Raw genomic sequence first — 17903 nt, forward strand, 5'->3', positions numbered from 1 at the left:
GACCCCGGGTGAACCAGTTCACTGAGGTCTGTGGCACTGGCAGGCAGGCTCTCCCTGAACACACAGGCACAACGTTCCACAGATTCTACACAGTTCTGGGAGTTCTACACAGTTCTACAGTCCAGGGCTGTTGTGTCACCAGAAATGACCTCAGATGTACCTCAGACATGGCTGTGTGACCTCTGAGATCTTAGGGGACATGCACCATGCTGAGAGGCTGGCTGGATAATGAAGCAGGACCTGGGTGACAAAGGTATAATGTACCTAGTGACAGGGGTGACATAGATCTCTCTATCTCTCTCTCTCTCTTTTCATCTCCTCATCAGCTTGCAGTTGTCAACATCAGTTTGCCAGCCACTCATCGCCAGATTGTTGTTAAACGCTACACAACTCCTGTCAACTGCCTGTCTTCCCCCCTGCCATCCGCCCTGGTGAACGTTGTGCTGCCTGCAACATCATCCAGCATGACTGCTTTGGCGGTGGGTCAGTGATGGTCAGGGGAGACATAACCTTGGAGGGTCTCACAGACCTCCACTGCTAGCCAGCGGTACCCTGACTGCTGTTAGGTACCAGGATGATCCTCAGACCTCACACTGGTGCAGTGGGCCCTGGGTTCCTCCTGGTGCAGGACAATAACCCTCCTCATGTGTCCAGAGCGTGAAGGCAGTTCCTGGATGACGAACGTATTGATGCAATTGACTGACCCTCATGTTCCCTAGACCTGAATCTAACTGAGCACTTCTGGGACGTTATGTATGGGTGCATCTGATGCCACTAAGCAGCACCACAGACTGTCCAGGAGGTCACTGATGCCCTGATCCAGGTCTGGGAGGAGATCCCCCCCAGGACACCATCCAGGAGAGATATTGAAGAAGACATGGAGAGATGAGAATCCGAACGTTGGTATGACAACAGAAAAGCTCTCAGTTTAGGATACAGAATGGAAAGATGTCAAGGTTGATCAATACCAAAACACTTTTTTGACATTTAGATGATGATTTAAAACATTTAGCTAATTTTAATCGGTTTTATATTTTTAGTAATAAGACAAGAGTTTGTGTTCTGCTGGAATTCAAGCTTTTTCTTAGAGCTTCATGAAGAGTTAACAAATGATGTTCCTCCCCCACTCCATTCTGGTGTCTCTCAACCTCTCACACACTGTGGCAACCCATGGACCAATGGTACCTTCAGCACCAGGGACAGCGCCCCCACCCAGCACCCAAGCTCTCCAAGTTCAACACCCCTCAAGTTCCCCACTCGTCATAATTGGGGGACAGCACAGCTGCACCTCATTCCCTCATCAGTCACTGCCTACAAAAGCAGAGCCACAGCAGCTCAGAGGGAGAGAACACTACCTGAGGGCAGAGGAGTGAGAGCTGGTGTGCAGCACCACACAATGTAAACATGCACTCACCTGTTCTTTCTATGTCCACAGTGCAGGAATAGGCAGAGACATCCCAGAGAAGCTTCCAGAGGCAGAAGAACCTCCAACGACCACAATCCTACTAAAGACCGCTGACCTTTGAGTTTTCCTTTTGGTTTTTCACTGTTCATTAAATGCCCAGCCGTGCAAACCTGACTTCCTGTGTCCGACTCCTCTGATCTGGCTGTGCTACACATACAGGTCTCAGTGTGATTACCTCACATGGTGGAGCACGAGGGCACCTGAGACCGCTACCCAGCCCAGAAGGATCGGAGTGAGCTCAGGCCAGAAGAGGAAGATGGACAGCTCCCTAGCACGCCTGCTTCAAGCCCACACCCAGCCAGACCAGGACCTGGGGCCCATGCAGGACCTCCTCTCTCAACTGGTGACACAAATCACCCCATCAACCCTGAGGGCCTCCCCGGTGACTGTCCTCGCCACGCTGACGCTGGAAGACGATATCACCTACCTGGAGAAGCAGAAGCAGCAGAACTACATTGATCACTTCATCCAGACGCTGGAGAACTTCCAGGTAACAGAGGAAATGATGGTCGAGCAGAGTCCAGGAAGACACAGCGGGCTCTGGTTTGTCCAGACCAGCAACGGCATCACCACCTTCACCACCCAGGCAACACCTGCTCAGCCCCGAGGCCGTCTGGAGGCCGTGTCTGGAGGTGTTACACCTGCAGGGAGCGGGGTCTCCCTGGCTCAGTGCTAATTGGCCAGGATTGTTCCGTCTCTCACCGGTTCTGGCCAGGGGAGTCCACTGTCCAAGGACAGCAGCCAAGGGGAGACCAAGACGCCTGTGCTCCCCCCTCCCCCAGGGCCTCCTCTTCCTCCTTTCCCTCCTCGGAGGTAGAAGAAGCCCCGTCATGTCTGCAGAGTGCACGACCCACAGAGGAGACGCTCACAGCATCGGAGAGACCTCAGGTTGACCCAGCCACTACCAGAGACGGTACCCTGCTGACTGAATCTTCTCTGTCTCAGTGTAGTTGTCACAACACACTGTCCAAGACACACACACGCATCAAGTCAGTGGTCGTTTTCAAGTATGTTTCACTATAAGCTGCATAAATGTGTTGTTCCCAGAGGTATTTACCTCTCTGTCTCTCTTTGTTTCAGCCTCTCTGTGTCTGTCTTTCTCTCTCATCCTCCATTGCCTTTAGTTAACCATCTTTTGAAGAAGGGCAGAATGTAGACGTTGTCATGTTCACACTAAGGATATAGCTCTTCCTCCACTTCCTGCCCCTCGCTCCCTCATCCTCCTCCTCTTCTTCCTCCACCTCATTCCTCTCCTCCTCCCCTTGGCTCCTCTCTTCTTCCTCCTCCTCTTCCCTCCATTGGTTTCTCTTCCCTCCTTTTTCTGCATGCGTTCCTCCTCATTCTCCCCCTTGTTCCTGTTCTCCTCCTCTTCATCTGTCTTGGTCGAGAAGATACATTGTCAGACGTGGTTCTAGGTTCTCTTGTAACAGAACCAAGTGGACTGATGCTGCTCACACACCCACACACACACAAAGACGCTCACATACTCAAAGTATCCCACTCACACACATCAGCCCTATAAATAACCCCAATAATAAACAGAGCGGAGCAGGAGAGGAGCGAGGCATGAGCAGGGGGTCCAACCTCGACCGCTCCACTGGACCAGAACACAACCACTCCCCTAGCCCAGTGGGCAGAGCCTGCCGGGCAGAGCCCAGCGCTTCCACACCTGGGAGTATGACCCCAGAGGGCCGCTCCACAGCCAAGTCATCCAGGTAGATCAGCTCACCAAGAGTGGGCTGACTACTGGAGAAGGCCCCACTGTGCTTGACCGTATTGTGATGGACCGCTGCTGCTGACCCACGAACCGCCGTCAGCCCCACACCTGCCAGTCCTGGTCGATGGACGAGACACTCACGCTGTCGTCACCTCCAGCAGGGTCGTCACCCTGACCTGGCTGGATCTGACCCAGAGACCACGGGGCCTGGCCATCGATGCAGCATGTGTCCATGAGGATACCAATCTGGGGAGGGCATAATAAACCTGTTTAGTGTGGTGAACCGTGCATATAGATGTGTATGTGTGTGTGTGTGCGTGTGTGTGTCCACACACTATGTCTTCATTTGCCTTTGGGTACTAAGACTCACAGGCACCGATACTGTGGGTGCTCCGGAGCTCGATCACCACGTGTGCCAGATTGCCAGGATGCTACGTTCATTTAAAATGAAACATGATTCTTAATTTCCCACAAAGCTGATTGCGGTTACGTGTCAGTTCAACTTTTCATCTCCAAACCTATCTGTATTAGTGAGAAGTGACTGTCCTGAGTTGAAAGATTATTATCGAGTTAATAGGCGTGTGTTCGTGGTGGCCGCTGTCCATTTCCTAAGGTTCTGAAATGCGAAAACATTTTTACAACTTTTTTTTTTGTAAAGGGCGTGTGCCCGTGAGCACCCACGGAGGAAAACATAAATCGGCGCCTTTACTTACTGTCCTGCTCACTCATATCCCCCTAGCAAACGAGGCTGTTGTGATGATCTATGCAGTCCCTTTGCAAATTCCACTGTGATTGCGTCGTATATTTATACATGCTGTACATTAAATGAAGGTGTGAGATATGGGGAGATTCAGTAACAGCAACTGTATCTTTAATAGTTTTATCGTCGCGTTCATCTCCCTACCCTAAAGGAGTGCTACATCAACCCAGAGGAACAGGGAGGGCCAGCTTGGCCAATGTACAGCTTGGTGTGATGTGCAGTATATCAGTGTCTTTACTCTTTACTGTATGTGGAAAGGTGATGTTTTTACAATGCATAGCAATCAAATGAATTATTCTTATGTAAACCAATCAGAGGTTAATATTTTTGGGACTTGATTGAGTAGCGGATCACCAGGTCAAGGAATCTGTGAGAGATTAGGCACAATGTAGCCTACCGCTAAATTGGGGGAATATGGAACATTTTGGAACAAAACTGGAAAACTGAAGTTCCATTTGGAACCCCTTTCAGCTCTGTGGGGGCTATTTAGAACCCTAAATGGTTCTTCAAGGCCTTAGACAAAATTCTATGTTGAGGTTTCTATTGCTACAAATGTACTGTAGACATTCTGAAGTTCCCTTCAGGGATGGTGGTTGTATGATATATAAGAGTGTTTATAATAAGACCTACAACCTGGGGTTGCTACTTGTGCTAGACGTGTTCTATGTAACTTCAACAACGGAGAAACAGTGACACAGTACACACAACAGTGGACCACGCCAAACCCAGAAAATATGGATTTTATTACTTTTTTATTAAAATAATTCTGCTTTGGAAATTGAATAAACTTACTAAAAATACACCACCTTTAATTTAGCATAAGGAGGTAAATCTCTTTGAAATAAAAAGGTTCATAAGAATGAGAGAATCTCTGCGGTTTAGCTGGCAACATTCAGAGACTTGTTTGTAACATTCATGTTGTGTATGAAGAACCAAAGAAGAATACATAAAAGAGACTGTACTTTCACTAATAACCAGAAACACAACAGTGTGTTCTTACAGTCTACTGTGCATCCCCAGTCCTCATTCACTCTTACATCAACTCTCAGCTTCTCATCAACTCTCTCTTCCAGAAAATGTTCAATGTCAGACACCGCTGCATGATATGACATCATCAGCCGGCGCCATCAGAAGTCTGCAGGGCGGACCATCATGGTCGTCATGGTAGCCATCAGACCCGGGCCCTTCCAGTAGTACCACTTGATGCCGTTGTAGCGAACCATGTTGGAGACTCCGGGGTAGAAGATCCCGTTGAGGTTGGACGGCCCGCAGGCTTCAAACCACCAACCTGACGAGTCAGGGGTCAGGGGTCAAAACGTTGCTCAAAGACAATCAGACGGACATTAGATAACTCCAGCATAATATATAGCCTTGATCACTCTAATCATATATAACATGATGTGTTGAATGGAAGGTTAGCAGATAATGAGAGAGAAAAAGAATGGGTGATAATAAAGAGAAGCATGAATTGAGGATGGAAAGATATGGGATAGAGGGATGGAGAGAAAGATGCATAGAGGTATAGGGAGATCGAGAGATAGATTATAAAAATAGGAGAATAGAGAGATAGAGGAATAGAGACTTAGAGAGACAGAAGGATGGTTGGGATAGAGATGGAAGGATAGAGAGATTGAGCGATAGAGGAATAGATCAAAAGGGATGGATGGATAGAAAGTGAGTGAGATAGAGGTCTTACTGAATAGTGGGGAGGAGGGATGAAGAGATTAGTGGGTTTAAAATCAAACAACAGTCCTTACCTCCTGATGCCATCTGGGCACACTTACAGCTGCAGCGGTCGTTGTCCCTGTCCTTGGTGCTGAACGGGGTACCAGGGTGGGTCAGACTGCTGGTCTTGCCTGCTGTGCCACTGAAGCCCTGGGTATGGAGGCTGGTAGAGCAGAGAGAGAGGGAGGGAAGAGAGAGAGAGAGAGAGAGAGAGAGAGAGAGAGAGAGAGAGAGAGAGAGAGAGAGAGAGAGAGAGAGAGAGAGAGAGAGAGAGAGAGAGAGAGAGAGAGAGAGAGAGAGAAAGGGAGGGAGGGAGGGAGGGAGGGAGGGGGATTAAGAGAAGGTAGGAGGAGGGAGGAGTGAGGAGGGAAGGGTGGAGAGAGTGGGTAACATTACAAGTAAGCTAGCTGGTCCATGTAAAAGTACATTAGTTGGGCTAGTCATCCCACTTTAATACGTTTAACTCCACAAAGACGTTTGTGCTAAGCTAACAGAGGAGCTAGGCCGAGAGTAGGTCCTCCAACTGTTCAAAACTTAGTCATCTGTTCAAAAGTTGGCAGTAGCTGTTGAATGTAACTTCATGTATACATGTTCATGTTCTCCCTCCTCCCTCTCTCTGTCTCTCTCTCTCTCTCTCTCTCTTGCTCTATGTCACTTTCTCTTCCTCTCTCTGTCTATCTCTGTCTATCTTTCTTTCTGTCTCTTCCTCTCCCGACAGGCAATGAAAAACTCTGGATAATGGTCCCTAATTGTGAGAGATTCCTGCCAACTGTGAAGTATATTACTTTGGAATTATGCCTTTTGGAAAGTGAAGGGCTCTTAAAGCTCTTCACAATTACAGTTGCCCCTTTTGTGGTTCCATGTACATAAAATTATGGCATAGTGACTGTGTTAAACTCAAAATACTGCAGTATTGCTCAAGATTTTTAATAAATGTGATTTTTTTTACACGTAATTCGTACAATCAGACACTTGACACAAAGATGTGGTTTTGATAGTTTGAAGATGATAATTTTTTATGTTAGCTTGAACTACTTTGAAGATTACAGCGCGACTTTCCCACATTGAGATGTGAATGCATTATGTTTGCTGAGGAGAATTCTCTCTCTCTTTATCACGTAAAGACATTACCTGCCACAGTCCCTCCAACACGTAAGCCCATAGACTCAACCATTTCCCCACTCTCCAGTAACAGATTGCAAAGCCCAGTTACATTCTGGTACCTGTAGTTCTTGTCCTCTCCATTTATGTAGAAGTGGTCATAGTGTGAGTAGGCTTGGTTCCTCTGTCCATCCTGCAGCAGGACATGCAGACTGTACTCCTGGGAGCTGGTCACATGGTGGATGACATCATTCCCCAGCCAGTACTCTCCAGAGGGGTCCCCAAAACCCTGGGGACAGGGACAGGAGGGACAAACTGAGCCTGCATAAAGACATACGGGAGACATCTAGTGTCACACACAATCTGTGTTTATGTGTGTGTGAGACAGGGAGCGAGAGGGAGAGAGACAGAGAGAGAAAGGGAAAGAGAAAGAGAGAGATAACCTAGATAGAATGAAGAAAAAGACAGATCATACACAAAGACAGATAGAGAGCTCAGACAAACATGACGGATGCCAAGATGTAACACGTTAAAAGCCAGTCAACAGGAGCCTGGAAGGGCTTGTATAGTTCATCTTGCTCCTGCCACGGAAGTGGGCGTGGCTACGGGAGAACATGTCAACAGTGGGCGGGGCCTGTACTTTTAACATTCTCTCCACAGATGGGGCCAGCATGTCAGCCATGGTGAGGTCTTGAACTGTAGCTCCCTCCCTGGCCCACACAGTCTCTGCTTGTTGTTGCTGTTAAGTACATGTGACGATATGGGACGATCTGTGAGCATTTATCACCCCCCCCCCCTACACACACACACACACATGCACGCATGAACACAAGTACATACACATACACACACATGCTTGCATGCATGCACACATACATACACATGTACACACGCCCACACACACACGTACAGACACGCACACATACAGCAGAGAGCGACCTTGGCTAAACGTTAGCTGAACGTCGACACGCAGCATCAACCAACCGTTATCTAGCATCACCAGAGCCCCTGCCCTCCCACTGCACTGCCACGCCCAAATATATATCATTCACTTCAGAAAATATTGTTCTTGAATAAGAAAAAATTACGATTTTTTTTTTTTATAACATGGGGAAAAGCAGTTTGGAGATCTCTGTTCACACTGTGTTTCATTCTCTAGCAGGCTGTGTTCATTTATCTGCTACAAAAGACGAGAGACAAATTGCATCTGGTCGTTCAATCACAAGGCAGAGTGGTCTCCTGTGCACACAGGCTGTTATTTCAGTCAGGCACAGAGAAGTGGATATCAACACACAAACATTCCTGCTTATTTCTGCTACGTCGGAGGAATACTACCCACTCTCTTTCAGGAGGGACATCAGTGGTAAAACCATCTTGTTTTTGTTATTAATCACTTAAATCCAAATGAAATGTGGAGGTATGTTGTTTTTGTTGTGGTGGAGAAAATCACTTAGTCAAAAAAACTTAGATCCCTTCCTTAGATATAGTCCCTGGTAAATACTCGAAGAGGTTGCTATATACTTAACGTATTTGAATAACATAAGTATAACTAACAGACACTTAATCTGTCTTTGAAAATCAGTTGCTCTTGCTATGTGAGTGATGGGAGTATTTGATGAGTAAGTGCCTTGTGTCAGAGAATGCATGAGTGTGTGTGTGTGTGTGTGTGTGTGTGTGTACTGTATGTGTGTGTGTGTGTGTGAGGAGGGGAGGGGCAGGACAGACAGGGAGGACAGAGCAGGTGTATAAACAGGGAGTGTGGAGGGAGGAACACACACGGGCGGCCAATCAAAACAACCACAGGTCACTGGGGATCGTGGGCCTGTCAGTATCCCACACACACACACACACACACACACACACACACACACACACACACACAGACACACTGATACTGATACTCTGCTGTGTTCAGTCTCTGATACTCTGCTGTGCTCTAATGATGCTCTTGTGATTCAATCTTAAGTGTTTGAAGCCTGTGGAAACATTCTTGATGCCCCTGGTTGTTGGGTGGAAAATGCATGTCGTAATTGTTGTCTCTGTATTTCCATGGCAACTCATCTCTGATGTACACTATTGTGAATCCTTCTGAATGACACTCCTGAGATCATTTTCAAATGTACTGTTTTACATGTCTTGTGCAGTGTTGTTTTGTGATTAGAAACAGAGTTTTATAATACTTAATATTAGATATTTTAAAATATACCATGTATCATTGTGTTTTGTAGTCCTTGTAAACGTACAGTTTTGTAGTCCTTCCAGCCACGATGGAAGTCCACTGATCCGTCTTTGCGATGCTGTAGAACCGTCCAGCCTCCTCCTCTCGTCTTCATGTCACAAAACACCTGCAGAGGTGAGAACACACTTCTGTTAAGACCTGTAAACACCTGTAGAGGTGAACACACTCCTGGTTAGACCTGTAAACACCTGCAGAGGTGAGAACACACTCCTGGTTAGACCTGTAAACACCTGCAGAGGTGAGAACACACTCCTGGTTAGACCTGTAAACACCTGCAGAGGTGAGAACACACTCCTCAAGACCTCTAAATGCTGTATAACACAAATAACGTTTTGTGGGTCCTCACTAAAGCAATCTAGAAAATACCTGTCTCACTACCCAAGTAGGATAAGCTGGCATACAGGCACGCCATGTAGTGCTGGCTAAACATTGTCGGGTCTTGAGGGATGGTCTAGTGGTGATTCTGTCTTCTTTTTGCGTCAGAGCTCAGCTGACGCTCATTTCTATCAGAGCCTTTTCTCTCCTCTTCACCACCTGCTCACTGTTGTGAGGTATCGGCAACCAAGTCAGAATTGAGGTAGGCTAAGAAAACGAAACAAAATAAAGTTTCTAAATAAAAGGAGAGAAGTTTCCTGAACTTGGAAACAGTTTTGTAAGTCTTGGAGAAAAGAAAGAAAAGGGAAAGAGGGGAGTGTACACCAGAGGGTGTCCTACACTGATATGACCCAGGAGGAACAGCCTGTTATGATCCCAGAGAGAGGAGAGAGACAGAAAGAAAGAGGGGGAAGGAGAGATAGAAAGAGTGGGATAGAGAGAGAGAGAAATCCTGGCTTCAGTCACCCAATCGATCACTGTATGTTTTCTGTTCAACCTGATTACACATTCATCCTATGTAGATGTGTTTGGAAGGACGAACACTAATGAATCACAGCTATTCATCTCTCAGGCAGACAGAGAAATGTTGCCCAGTGGGGAAAATAGAGCTACATCTCAGTCTCTCTCAGGACTCACATGCAACAGTGTATGAATCAATCTCCTGGGTGGTGAAATTACCTGCATCTCTGACTGTGAAATAACTGTTAGTGGAAAAACTCTGTTCCGAGTGTGTTCTTGATGGCTTGAAAGTATTTGTTTTGAGGTATTGCTTTTCCTACACATTTCAAAGTAATCGCAAACTATTGTATTCATCAGTGTCTTCTGGACAATGAAATGATTGAGATATTGAGAGTTGTAGTACTGCATGTGTAAAGTGGAAAAACTACTCGGAGTTGAACAGAAGTTGTTAATACAAGGATTAAAATAGGATTGGGAAAAAGTCAATTTAAATTTCTTTATATGAAGCTTCACTTCAACGAAAAAGTAAAGGTTTAAATATTAGAGCAGGTCTTTCAAACTGAGAGGAACATACTTGGTTGACAAGAATCTAGAACGTAAAAAGACTGACCCTCTCCCAGAAATAAAAACGTTTTATTTTTAGGGTTGCTAAGAATGAACCTCCCCACATCCATGCAGGGCCCAAGTCCTCCTTTGGTGACAAAACTCTGACACACAGGTACTGCTGAGTGGACGCCCTCCGCTGGGAATTTCCAACACGGCAAAAATCTGAAAGCTTTCTAGCTCTTTTCTACAAAATAGATCCTTCAGACAAGGTCAAACCAGGGTTATTGTTGTTTTTCACAGAAAGCTAAAGAGAAAAAATAAGTAATATTCTGTGATCATTCTTTGGCTCCATTTGTATTTTCACCCAGTGCTCTGGCCACCAAACTAACACGCTCTGTTCAGGAACCAAGGACTCAAATAGATGTTTCTGAGAGTCAATTCCCTAAGAAGGTTATGAGACTGATTTTGAACAGACTAATACAGAGTATTCCATATTTTAAAAGAAACACAATTTAAATGCTGACAGAAAGTCCTGTGTTGCCATTCAATGTTTTCCCCCTGGTAACTGTCTGCAGCTACTGTAGGTTCACTGGGGACACCAGGGGTTATTACTCCTTTTTCAAATATGGTCTTATTGTTTGGACAATAATACTCACTGGTGGAACAGACTGTCAGATTTTTATTCTATCAAAAATAAGCTCTGCTACTGGAAAACAAGGAAAAATCACAGAACCCCTATAGTAGAACTCATGAAACTCATGAGTCCAATGGACCAGAGCTTCTATTAGAAATCTAGAAGATTCCTCCAAAGAATGTTTAAATCAATCAGGCCAAATTTACAGCCCACACAAATATGTGATTTAGTCTCTGGCTCCTTTTGCAAACCACACATACACTTAATGACACACACACAGAGACTCTCTCTCTCTCTCTCTCTCTCTCTCTTTTTCTCTCCCTGAATAGAAAAATAGGGCAATTTAACCTGCCCCACTTTAATATAACCACCCAGTTTGGCCGCGCCAAGGGCCCGAGTGTGTACCAGCTTGCATCTATGTAACCTGCTAGGCTCCAAAGCTGGCAGCAAACACACAGTAGTACTGCCAAACACTGGCTGCTGTGACCACAGGAAACAGAAGAGGAAGGGGGGAGGGAGGGAGACACAGAGAGAGAGAGAGAGAGAGAGAGAGAGAGAGAGAGAGAGAGAGAGAGAGAGAGAGAGAGAGGGAGATAGGTAGAGAGAGAGAGAGAGAGAGAGAGAGAGAGAGAGAGAGAGAGAGAGAGAGAGAGAGAGAGAGAGAGAGAGAGAGAGAGAGAGAGAGAGAGAGAGAGAGAGAGAGAGAGAGAGATAGATAGATAGATAGATAGATAGATAGATAGGCAAGCGATACAGGGAAAACAGAGAGAGAAGGCTTTTGTGAGAAAGACATTGTGTTTCACTCTAATAAGGAAGTGGTTCCAGACAGAAATGTGAGGGTTGGTGGGGTGGGGGTGGGGGGGGAAGGGTCATCCACTGGTGGGTAGCTGGTGATGCAAGTTCTGTGTGAGCGAGCCAAGGCTGCTCCAGGTCAGTAAAAGGGCCTCCTAAGCTAATGGGACTTAGCATTCAGATGCACAATCCCTCACTGTGGGGCCCTGAGGCTCCTGATGCTGATTATGAGAGATTCCTGAACCTCGACATGGCATTTCCACCTCACCTCGATGCCAGACAGCTCTGCTCTGCTCTGCCTCACAAACAATACACCAGCTAAAGATTGTGTGTGTGTTTTCGTATGTGTGCATTATCAAAACACCTAGAATAGACTGTTTTGGAAGCTCATGTTGTAATAAAAGGTTATCAAAAAGTCAAATTTTACCTGAATTGTTTTCAGGTAAAAGAAAGACAAATGTGGACAAACTGATATCAAAGAAGGAACGACATTTGGTTGCACAGTATGTTAACAACATGATTCCCTTTGTCAGGAGTTCAATAAAGTTGCTGTGACTCAGCAGTCTCCTGAAGATTTAAATAGGAATCACAAATAGTTTATTTGAATAAGGTATGACCTCTATCACCTCCACCATGACATTGTCGGATGTGTGTCATCCATCCATCTATTCCATCTATTTATCGATCAATATATTGATCGATATATCGATTTAGCAATATATTGATAGATATATCGATATATACAGTATATACAAATACAGTGTATTTATGTCAAAGACTAAAAGTTTGGGTCCACGATTGACCTCTGACCTTGACGGTGCGTGTGGAGTTGGGGAGCCGTATGCTGTAGACGCCGCTCTCTGTGACCCCTGACCTGAAGAGCTCAGCACAGTCCCTCAGACTGGACCCCTCCTCTATAGGAGGGCTGGAGATTTCTAGAACAACAAGATTCACATTCTGATCAAGACATCAGCAAGAATCAACCTTAGTAACTTCAGAAATGACAAATGACTTTTATTAAACAGTAATGTTAATATACTGTAAACAATATAATGTTCACATCAATTTAAAGTAATTTGAGCAACTGAACTCTTTTAATCATGTTTAGATCTAACAAGATTTAACATATGCATAAGCAGCATGTATGAAGTTAGAACAGCTTGATTCCTCGACCTCCACACATCCCCAGCCCAGAGTCTCACCGTTGCAGTGTGTGACCAGAGCCAGGAGCTGCTGCACGGTGTCTGTGAGGGAGGCCTGCTGTCTCTGCAGCAGGCTGCTGTTGTGGCTGGACGCCCCCAGCCCTGCCTGCAGCTGCCCCACCAGCCAGCTCTGCCTCTCCACCAGCTCCATCAGGTCCTGCTGCTCCCTCTGGTGCCTGGCCTCCAGGGAGGAGACCCTCTGCCCCAGGAGACTGGGGGACACATGGGGGGTGGAGGTGCGGGGGAGGGGGGTGAGAATTGGAGAGGAGTGGGGATTGAGGAGTGAAGAGGAGAGGGAATTGGAGAGGTGTGAGGTCAGAAGAGGCAAAAAGAGGAAGAAGCAGTAAAGGAGAGGAGAAGGTGGTGGAGAGAGGGGAGTGGAGTGGAGAGTAAAGAGAATTGGAGAGGAGTGGGGATTTAGGGGAGGAGAGAGAATTAGAGGAGTGGGGATTGAGGGAAGGAGAGAGAATTAGAGGAGTGGGGATTGAGGGGAAGAGAGAGAATTAGAGGAGTGGGGATTGAGGAGAAGAGAGAGAATTAGAGGAGTGGGGATTGAGGAGAAGAGGGAGGATTGGAGAGGAGTGGGAATGAGGAGGGAAAGATAATTAGGAGAACAGAAGAGAGGAGAGGACACAGTAAAGGAAACAAGAGAAGTGATGGAGTGAAAAGAGGAGAGGAGATGAAGGCTAAATTAAACCTTGTTGTTTATCCATTTCCTTTTTGCAGCACAGGGCACACAACAGAATGAGCAGCCAGCCTGGATGGAGAAGAAGGCTGAGTGATGGAGGGAGGGGAGAGTCTCATTGGTTCAACACCACAGAAACACCTGTACAGCAGTAGTGTCTGCAGATGGACTTGCAGAGCAGGCCTCTCAATCACCACCCAGAGGCAGGGATATGACAAGCCACCATCTTGTGTGTGTGTGTGTGAGAGAGAGAGTGAGAGAGAGAATTACATTGTGAATGGAGACGAAGAGAGATTGGGTTTATACAGTGTGTGTGTGTGTGTGTGTGTGTGTGTGTGTGTTTGTGCACGTGTATGTGTGTGTGTTTGTGTCTTTGCACGTGTGTGGCTGTTTGTGTGTGTGTGCATGTTATTGCTAGCTGCAAATGAACATCATAAATCCCCGTCCTGATCTTTATAGCTGTGACTAACGACACTGCGGCCATTATTTATTGAAACAATCCTGCCGCCCTGATTGGACAAGCTACTTCCCAGCATTCCGCTCCCTCGCCCCGCTCTCCAACACGTTCCCTCCATCTCTCACCGCTACACACACACACACACACACACACACACATATCTGCTCGCACCCTCCGAGGACACTTGTCTCTGTGAATATCGATCTCAATGGCACTTTTATTTCACATTGTCTTTGTGTAAGAACACTTGGCGAGCCAATCCACCGTGAAGCACGGCATGTGCTGACTTGTGATTGGACGAGGGTGAGGGGGGAGATGATGTCATGATCCAGGAAGGTTTCAATTGTTTAAAGAGGATCGAGTTTTTTACGTTTTTTTCAGATTCTGAGTGAAGCATGTCTGTGACTTTTTCTCAAGACGCTTGAAGCTGGGAAAGCATTTTGCTCATTAGAACGTTACAGACTTTTAACATGACATCTCTCTCTCTCTCTCTCTCTCTCTCTCTCTCTCTCTCTCTCTCTCTCTCTCTCTCTCTCTCTCTCTCTCTCCTCTCTCTCTCTCTCTCTCTCTCACACTCTTACTCCTTCTCTCTCTCTCTCTCTCTCTCTCTCTCTCTCTCTCTCTCTCTCTCTCTCTCTCTCTCTCTCTCTCTCTCACCCTCTTACTCCTTCTCTCTCTCTTTATCTCTGTCTTCTGTCTCTCTCTCTCTCAGCCTTGGGAAGGGATAGGTCCACATGTTCTGGTAGTACACTACCAGTAGTAGTACACTACCAGAACAGTTCTCACAGATTAGCATGTCATTTGTTGAAAAAACGAACTCTTTCTTCTTGTTGAGTGGGCGGTGGATCAAAGCTCACTCACAGACCCCGAGGCTACAACAGTAGCCCCTCTGAAAAGCAACCAGAGATTCATTACTCTTCTTCATTCCTCCTCTTCTTTCTCTTTTCCTTCCTCTTCCCTCTCCTCCCCCTCTCTTCTTCTTTCTCTTGCAAGTATTCTCCTTTCTCTTTGTCCAGATCTTCCCTGAATGCATCTGTACTGTCACCACCCAGTGCCAAGATTTACTTGTTTCATCTACTGACGCATCATGAACCTGGTGTAAGCATGTACGGTGGGGGCGAAGGGTCAAACAGACCCAGATGGGCAACTGTTGGCCGGGCCAGATAAGTCAATTATCCAGAACTTGTTCAGGAGGCTAGGATGATAAACAAGCAGATAGACAGACATAGTATATGCACTCTCTACACACACAAACACACGCCCATACACGCAAGTATACACACACATGCACATGTGAGAATACAGACACACACACAGTTGAGAATGTAGACACACACGAATATATAACGCACACACACAAGTAAGAACACACAAAAACACAACTGAGAATACACACACACAAGCACAGGCAACAATGTACACACACACAGGCGAGGACACACAGGTGAGAATATACACGTAAAGTACATACACACACAGGAATTTGCACACCAATAAAGAGTGTGCAAGAGTACAACACAAAAATACATACATCCAAACACACTATATGTGAACACTATAGTTCACATACTCTCTACACACTGTGCAGATTCAGACACACACACACACACACACACATGTAGAGACACACACACACAAACGTTTACCTGTTTTTGTGGTTGAGTCGTGAGATCTCCTGGTTCTGCAGCAGGATGTGGTTCTCCAGGCGGCTGGTGAACAGAGAGTTCTCCAACAGCTGGATCTCCAGCCTGCTGGTTTGGTTCAACACCTACAAGAGGGAGGGATGGATGGAGAGAGGTATGGAGGTATGGAGGTATGGAAGAAGGAAGAGAGGGATAGAGAGATGAATATATTATGGGAGGGAGGTATAAATGGAGGGGGTAAGAGATGGATAGAGAGAGAAAAAAACAGGGAAGGGTGGAGGTTGAGAAGATGGATGTATGTATGGATGGATGTATGGATGGATGGATGAAAGAGGACGAAGAGAGGGAATGAGAAAAAACAGGAGGGATAGATAGATGAAAAGTTGAACAGGTGGATAGGGAGCTGGATTTTATCGACAGTGAAAAGAGAAGGCTGACATGTCAATCCACCTGTGTTTTGAAATAAACAGCTAAAAGACAAATATTTGCCCTGGTTGCCTCATCATGCATCACTACAGGGACAGCTAACAAAAGGAGAGTGAGAGAGAAGGATGCTAAAGCTACATAGAATGAGAATTGTGAGGGATTAAAACAATCTGTAATAACAGCCATGGCATATCTACAGCCACATCTGTGTTGTGGTACTGTGGGGACTTGTGTTTGAACTGGCTAGTTGTCAGTCACCTAGCTTGACCTAGAACGTCAATCAGAGTTTACTCAGCCCAAATATCACCTGTTACAAAGAGACGGTCACAAACTGTTGACCTGAACTTGTGTCTGGCCTTTTCCCAAAGTACATAACCCATCAGATTCAATTGAACTTGTGACTTTAAAGTCTTGCTAACATATGATAGCTTCCTCGTAGGCAGTTTGAGTATTGAAGTTGCTATAATTTTAGCAATTGTTAGCCACTAAAATTAACACTTTGTTGTTAATTTTAACTCTTCTTTCCACACTAGAATCAGTTGATGTATAATTAGCAAGCTGTAAGCTTTTTAGAGTTGTTTCTTACACTTAAGCTACAGTTGCTAACGTTACCTAACCATTAGCTACTTAGAGGTCAGTAACAATATGTTAATACTGTTACAAGACCAAACTGTTTTCCACTTGGCTGCTTGTTATTGGCTGACCTGGGTCTCCACATCCGTCAGTTTGCGGGTCTGCTCAGCTGATTGGCTCAAGAGGTTGGTTCCCATTTCCAACATGGCCGCCGTCTGGGTGTGGGCGGCGTTCCTCTTCATCTCCTCCATCCTGGAACGCACGTTTTCCTGGATGTAGTTCTCTAGCTGCTCACAAGGGACACAGGAAACCCATTTCATTCCATTTATATTTATGAATTTAGACTTCTATCCAAACCTTTACATTCCATTACCATTATCTTAACATTTGCATTCAATAACTTATCTAAACCTATACATTCCATTTACACTAGCCTATTGACTTATGGGTGTGGGACTCGAACCCATGAGGAAACACAGTAATGTAGGCGTGGAACCAGCAGTGGGGTGTGGAACTCGAACCCACAACACACTGTACACTGCACAACACTGCAGGATGGAACATGACCTCGTTGAGATGAGCAGGATTCGTAACCCACCCAGGAGCCCCACATACACATCCTTGTCATCCCTGCTTGGTCCTTGTTGCAGAGGAGCTACTAAGCTCCTGCTGAGTTAGTCACATTTTGCCTGTGGAGGTTCAGTTGGCTTGTCAAAATATCATCTGAACTGTAATTCATCCCTGCTCTATCTAACTGTATTCATCATCCCTCTCCTGATAACACAGTAAGGAAGCACAGCATTCCACACGTGTGTCCTGCTGGTGCAAGGGCACGTGGCAGTTGGAGTTCATTAATTACCTTTCATATTGCGCTTGATTGCTTTATACTGGAGTGGCTTGGAACATGACACAATGGACACACACACAATACAATAACACGCATATACACACACTCCTAATCCAGAAAACACACACATACATACCTCAATCAATCCGAAACTTGTTGTACTTTATAGGAGTAGTAAAAATAGAGGCCCATCCGTCTCAGGGCCATAAACAGATTTCTTTATTGATGTGGCTACTTTGTGAGAACAGAACATGCTA

At 45.8% G+C, this 17903-nt stretch overlaps 1 protein-coding gene across 1 annotated transcript; it reads right to left on the reverse strand.

Annotated features, from left to right (window-relative positions):
- Nucleotides 1–4666: 4666 nt before the first annotated feature.
- On the reverse strand, nucleotides 4667–17220 carry LOC134006914 (angiopoietin-2-like). The gene is made up of 8 exons (XM_062446031.1): nucleotides 16931–17220; nucleotides 15804–15925; nucleotides 13016–13227; nucleotides 12624–12748; nucleotides 9012–9113; nucleotides 6891–7057; nucleotides 5700–5830; nucleotides 4667–5230 (listed from the first exon to the last, which is right to left on the reverse strand). Exons 1-8 carry the CDS (start codon nucleotides 17117–17119, stop codon nucleotides 5070–5072), a joined length of 1209 nt encoding a protein of 402 aa, XP_062302015.1. The 5' UTR covers nucleotides 17120–17220; the 3' UTR covers nucleotides 4667–5069.
- Nucleotides 17221–17903: the final 683 nt, after the last annotated feature.

This window comes from Osmerus eperlanus, chromosome 20 (genome assembly GCF_963692335.1).
Source record: "Osmerus eperlanus chromosome 20, fOsmEpe2.1, whole genome shotgun sequence".
NCBI lineage: Eukaryota > Metazoa > Chordata > Actinopteri > Osmeriformes > Osmeridae > Osmerus > Osmerus eperlanus.